General features: G+C 43.5%; 1 protein-coding gene across 6 annotated transcripts in view; it reads right to left on the bottom strand.

The window, feature by feature from the left end:
- Positions 1-5,171: 5,171 nt before the first annotated feature.
- Positions 5,172-6,885, bottom strand: part of kif1ab (kinesin family member 1Ab) — a 56,061-nt gene continuing 54,347 nt past the window's right edge. For all 6 annotated transcript variants that reach the window (XM_036554543.1, XM_036554544.1, XM_036554547.1 and 3 more), the window contains 2 exons: positions 6,426-6,544; positions 5,172-6,170 (listed from right to left, as the gene is read on the bottom strand). In XM_036554543.1, the coding sequence (XP_036410436.1) occupies positions 6,128-6,170; positions 6,426-6,544 (162 nt within the window). In that variant the 3' untranslated portion in view covers positions 5,172-6,127. The remainder of the gene's footprint in view (positions 6,171-6,425; positions 6,545-6,885) is intronic.

Below are 6,885 nucleotides of genomic sequence, written 5' to 3'. Positions count from 1 at the left end.
TGACAGAGCCAGCTTCCTGCTCCACACACACACACACACACACACACACACACACTCCAAACCCCCTCCAACGGAAAACGACACCCAAACAGCAGCTGGTCAGTGCAGCATGGAGAGAGACAATGAGGGAGAGAGAGAGTGCGAATAAATGAGAGAGAGAGGGGAGCAGGTCAGGCCTGCGGAGCGATAAAGCTAATGAGAGGCATTGGGAAGCACAGAGCGTGATGCTCACTGGCCCCTGATCAGCTTTGTCTTCTGGGAAACGTGCAGCGACACGCGGCTCTCTCCGCTGTGTGTGTGTGTGTGTGTGTGTGTGTGTGTGTGTGTGTGTGTGTGTGTGTGTGTGGGGTGGGGGGGGGGGGGGGGGTCACGGTACAAAGATTAAAGTAACGGAAGAAGTGGCGTCCACAGCGGCGTGCAGGGGGGGGATTACGCAGAAGACTTACACTTACCGTACTCTGAAATATTCATCCTGCTGCCTTTGTCAGCTCCTTGGGGACAGCACAGCCGGACAGAACAGTGCCGGCTTTTATTAGGTGTGATAATACCAGGGGGATTACACCTAACAACCTAACAAACACAACCTGTCCTTTACACCTTGGATTGCGCTCAAGTGCTCAAGTATCTCATGGCAGACTTTTTTAGTTTATTTATTCCACTGTGGAGAAATGAAAACTTGTTTACAATATTATTAGTAGTAGTGGTACTCTACTATGCTACTACTAATAATAATGATGATAATAATAATATTGAATTACCATTTATATGAGAGCAGATTTAAAATCCACACTAAAAAGTCATTTAATGACCCTCACTCCTTTTTCTTTTCAGTAAAACACACAAAAAAGGCAGAACATCACAATGATTGTGTTGTACCCGGAGATGAACTTAACTAAAACAGCTAGTCCATTGTGAAAAGGACTGTTTGTTCTTTGTTGTCTTTTGGACTCCAGTGTTTCAGGTTCATGCATATTCCACTGACTCTGTACCCCACAGTCAGTGAAGACCTTATCAAGGTGCAATTAGCACTTTAAAATCTCATTTCACTAATGGAGAGTGTGCAGGCTTTTAAACAAATCACATTTATTCCCCCCCCCGCCTTGTCTCACCCCCTAACCATTCCACTAAAGTCTCAAACTGATTAATCAGGAAGATGATAGCTGGTCTTGGCTGGCTTCTTCTCCCATTGGATAGAGGCCACAGTCAAGATATTACCAAACCTGATGAGTAGCCGAGACATGTTGTGAATGTGTGATATTATCCAAACACATGATTCTGATGATACTGAGGTTTCTGTTACAAAAACAGCTATTTAGAAGTCTGAAGAATGGAGGCTTACAGCACTGTAACCTGAACCTGAACTATATTTTTAAAACATAAATGAAACTATGAATCACATCGGACAGAAGACAGACACCAGAGACGCGGGCAATGTTGCATAAGATTCACGTTTATTTAACATCCGACAACGTGTTAAGTGTACACAAACATCTGAAGACTCTTAACTCCAACACTCAAATAGTTTGAGACATTGATTAAACTACTGCCCATTCAGGATGGTACAAACGCGGTACTGCTGTATAATACACCATCCACAGCAACCATGTTTATATACAGAGCAAAAAAAAAAGGAAGAATTCAGGAGGAGGAAAAGAAGATGCATTTAGTTTACAGAGCCGAGAAAGAGAGACCCCGGAGGGCCGTTCAGAGAGGGAAGCACAGAAATAAAGTCGAACCGAAGAGGATCCTTTTGAAAGGGCTGCTTTGGAGACTACGGGGATGTGCTGAGAACAATGGCGGTTCTCGATGAGGAGAGAGTGGAGTCAGAGCAATGTCTACACACATGAGCTCAATGCACAACCCGATGTCACCTTCCAGGCTGGCTGACACCTCAGAACTGAACCTGCTAAAAAAAAAGCTGTGTACCTCTCCCAGCCCAAAAGCTCCGTTCGGTACCCCATTTCCTGTGGGCTGGCTGATAATGGACACGCCGGTGAAGGACAATACTACAGTCTAAAAGCACACTTTCAGCAAAAGACATGGTAATCTATTTATAGAGAAATGGATGACCGACATTGCAGTGATGTAGCAGCTGTTACTCGGTGGGCTGACAGTACAAGTCACATCTCAAAGCCAACACATCGCAACACATGCAAAGCTTTGTGTCTTTATTATTCTTTTAAGTACTCACTAGTATGCTGGAAATAGAGTCTGAACAGAAAATGAGTAAAACTCTGTTGATTGGCAGATATGAGAAGAAGATGATTACTAAGTACAATAAAAATGGAATCGGGCCCACAGTATAGAGAAGGTAATATTTATGAATCCTGCTTTTCTGAATACATCTGACATTGATCACTGATTACTGACAACATTATGCCTATTATTAAGGTCATCAAAGGGTCCACTGTGAATGTGAACTGGAGTCGCTGCTGGCTAGGGAAGTAAATAAAATAAAATTTTATCATTCAGCTTTTCAATTCATGTTCATACAGGGAGCTTTCATAATTAATTGCAATAACAATACCACTATGGATAACTAAAGATCTTGTATTCTTTTGTATTCTACTTTAAGGCAGAATTAATCCAAAATTCTAAGTTCCACTGTAACACATCAAGCACATTTACCAAAGACTGGCCAGTGAGATTTAACTCCAAGGGCCAAACATTGACAAACATTTCATGCAGCCGAACGTTTGAACCATTAAAATTCATTATACACTTAAATTATTACAAAGGTTGTACAAAATGTATGTACTTTCTTATACCTTAAGAGTCCTTAGTTGTTTTTTTTCCCCGAAATATTGCAATACTTTCACCAAACTACGCATAGAATTATTATCACTAGTTTTACAGGTAGGAACCAACCACTGTCAACCAACTGTTGTAGATCAAGCCAAATTATAGCTAGCTATCTTACCATTTTAGGGTTTACAAAAAACAGTTGCTTACTTTGGAGATATAAAAATGATTGTATTATAAAATATTACATGATGTGAAATCATCCACTGATGACTGAGTGGTATGACACTCAAAAGGTCTAGGGCTTTATCCTTTCAGTAGCCTACTGTTTATCTACAATGCTTACATACCTTTCCCAGAGTGCTGTCTCTCTAACTGAGCATGCTCTGTAGGTTGGCTGGCCTAAGGCACACTCTATCCAGTGCTGTCAGCAACAGCCTGGAGATTCAACCAATCAGGTCTCTCAAAACGACACCAAACACAAAGGAAGCATTCTGCAGGCCATACTCCAGCAGCTGATTGGCTGAGGAGATGGCTGCTCAACATCCTCCTTCCTGGAAATGCAGCTCTTGAGACTGGTATGTAGGATAGCTACAGTCAGGCAAATACACATGTGGATACATAAAGACAACTTGTAATGTCTGGAAAAGTGCTCTGTGAACTGTGCAAAGCCTCAGACCAAACAACATCCCTGCGGATCACAAGACAAGTAAAACTATCAGACCAGTGACCCCTGACCTTTTCCCATCACTCACGCTGTTACTATGCAGGAGTTTGGAAACATTCACATTTTGACCACAGCAAAATATTGCCTTCTCCACCCTGTGCAGTCACCTGACATATCTTCCGGTTGTCCGTTACCACGGTGACAAGACAGAAACAAAGAGATGTGGAAGAGTAATGCGGTGAAGAGGATGAATGAATAGGATCAAACAGAGGTGCATTTGTGTTGACTTCTGTACAACAGTTTCATGCAGGGGACTTCATGAAATGGAAAAAAGCAGCTCTTAAGCAGTTTCGCATGCAAATTAAAATAAAGGAGAATATATTCACTTAAGCTCTGACGCGTGAACGAGGGACAAGCCGTGATCCCTCCAATGCATCCTGTCCGTTAAAAAAAACCACGAGCGAGAGCCGTTCACGGGAGCCGGAAGCCACGCCCACTGCGCTGTTACAGAGGGATTAGATGTTTCCGGCCACTCGCACGACCCGGGAGGCGCAAAGAAAAGGCCACAGAGAAAAACGCCACGGAAACCGAGAGCCGAGCCTGAAGAGGGAGCGCCGTGACAAGCTTTGCGTCAGGCGCTGAGCTCAGCGCCGCGGGGAACGGGGCCTAGCCCCGCCCATTCGCAGGGGGAAAGACCTGGAGGCATGCATACAGTACATGGGTTGATATGTCTCAAGTGCAAAGCCGGTATGTTGCCTGTATAAATCCATAATCGATACGAGTCACTTTAGGATATGCTTATAAAATGCCGTTTTGTGACAACTGATAGAGGCACATTGAGTTCATAACATGTACACATCATTTACAACCAAAAGACCATGTATATCTGCCTGTGAACGCGTGGGCGGGGGGGGCAGTGCGGGCGGAGCCATGGAAACGTGGGCAGAGTCAGCTGATGTGAACACAGGGGGGGGGGGCGATTACAGCAGCAGGAACAGCTGTGAAACCAAGGGGCACAGCAGTGAGGAAAGAGAGGCGCTACCAAATGCCATCAAAGTACAAACACACGTTCACTCACAACCTTCACAGACCCAAAATCCTACCGCTTTCTGCAATGAGGGAGGCTTCAAGACATTTTTTTCTCCTCTCCATAAAATGCCATCAGTTTTTCAGTGATCAAGAGATATGCGATTTCCAAAAGTCACAAGTCTTAAGTCTGAATAATCGCTATCCATGTTTTGTTCAAACCTATGAAAAACAGGTTATATTTGTCTGCTAAGTACTATAAATGAACTCATGGAAGTCAATAAGTAATGATGCTCAATCTTTACTATGTCCAAACGTTTCACCCACCAGATGATGTTCAAAGCTTGCTCGGGTTGTAGCAGCAGCAGGAGAGGTGTTGGATGTGAAATTTCATGACATTCTTTAGAATAATAATGCTAGAATTATTCTGTCCAAGTACTCTACATAGCAGCTAAAATCCCTGTTATGACCCTTCAGTAGTTGCAGTTTTTTTTTTTTTTTAATTTTTGGTTGAATTACAGCGTGAATGAGCAGATTCTCAGGAAAATTAATGGTAGAAAAGTGCTGTATGCAGAAACTCTTCTGTAGTTCAATAAAAAATATAAATGTCTTTGTAAATAAATAAATGCTTGCATAAATAAATATGTGGTTAAATAAATACTTAAATACACAAAAAATGTTCTAAAATATGCAAAGCACAACACACAGAGCAAAGAAGTTAATTTGATGATGGTGGTGGTGGTGGTGGTGGGGAGGGGGAATCTGAAGTTCTGAACTAATTCTCATCAATAAATGGAGCAAAGGATTATGGGGTATCATTCTGCAACCATGTAAGCACAAAATGTGCAATCAAATCCAGGGTATATTTTCCATTGTGTGTTGTTACCAAATCCCTGATGTCCTACGATCTCCAAAAAACTTGTCATAGAGACTCAAAGACATGTAACACTGTGCTTTTGCAACAGCTCTAGAGCGTCAGAAACGGAGTACTGGGTGGAATTCATGTGGAAATACTAGATATTCACTGAGGATTAATCTGCCAAAGCACCTATGGACTGTTTTGCATGTTTTATAGTTTTATGTACTGGTTCATGGACTGATACTGTAGGTTGGTCATTTTTTCTACCCCTTTTTATCGTTATGTTGAGCAGTGGATGCGGTGGTGAAAAACCACGTTTCTTTGAAAATCAATTCAAAATGAAGTGCGGTGTCTTGCGGGGAGGGGGAAGCTCTGTACAGGGAGACGACTGGCTTCATTTGAGGGGGGTCGTGGCGTTCAAGCAGGCCAAACCAACGCACCGCTGAAGCCTACGCAAACAGCTACCCTGGAAACAACGACCTGGTGCAATAAAGAACACCATCCCTCCCTCCCTCCCTCTCTCCCCTGACTTGGAATATTCCAGTAAGGTGGGGCCTGGTTGCCCTGGGAAACAATATTCTGAAGACTGGCCCTCGGTAAAGAAGCCTGACACACAGCAAAGATGAGAGCCACTGGGCCTTGTGTTCAGTCTTGGTTTGGTTGCGGTAAACTGAGCGTGTGCAGAAGCAGGCAGGTTACAAGGGGGGGCGGGGCTGTATCAGCACACGGGCGGGGTGCTAGGTCAGGTGATCTATATACAGGGTTAGTCTGTCTTCTTCGTCTTTTTTTTGTTTTCGTAAGACTTGCTGGGGGGAAGAGGATGAGCGGTCACTTTAGATCCTCATCTGTCCAGCTCTTCTCCTTGAAAGCTTTGATCTGGGGATGGGAAGAGAAAGATGCAGGCTCAGTACAGCAGAAAGCCTGGCAGCTTCTCAGGATTATGAGATAAACCTCCATCTTTACATTCAATGCACATTGTGGCACCACAATTTTACAGAAATTTAAGAGTTGTGAGGAGAACTACACACTAAACTGGCTGTAAGTTCAAACTTTTCTAAGCCAGGTCTCACATCAGATTGCTCACAAAATTCACCATCTACCAGTAAAAGATGCTAAGAAGCGCAGCATTACCTAATGGATCCAGCGAGGAGAGGGTTAAAGGCATACAGCCAATCATGCATCTCCTTGTCGTTGCTGGCTTGGAGCAGTATCCCACGATGCTCAGTGCACACTGCAAACGTATTGGGAGTCTGCAAACAAACATAGCATGCAGCTGTTTAGTCAAACGGTACCGGACTAGGCAGTGCCTCACGGATCATTATAAATCCTCCCTCAACTGAAAAACAAGTTCCTTCACCTTTTCTTTAGCTGCAAGGAAGATTACATTACAGGACTGTAATGTAGTTGATGGTCTTATCCATCTTAACTACAAAGGTTTTAATTCTTACATGTTATCCATTTATACAGGTGCATATTTACTGAGGTAATTGTGGGTTAAGTACCTTGCCCATGGGTACAACAGCAGTGCCCCAGCGGGAGAATCGAACCAGCAACCTTTCGGTCACAAGCCATGCTCCTTACCACTACGCCA

The sequence above is a fragment of the Megalops cyprinoides genome, chromosome 20, assembly GCF_013368585.1.
Source record: "Megalops cyprinoides isolate fMegCyp1 chromosome 20, fMegCyp1.pri, whole genome shotgun sequence".
Classification (NCBI taxonomy): Eukaryota; Metazoa; Chordata; class Actinopteri; order Elopiformes; family Megalopidae; genus Megalops; species Megalops cyprinoides.
The sequence above is the reverse complement of the archived record's forward strand: the minus strand, read 5'-3'. Positions and strand labels throughout refer to the sequence as shown.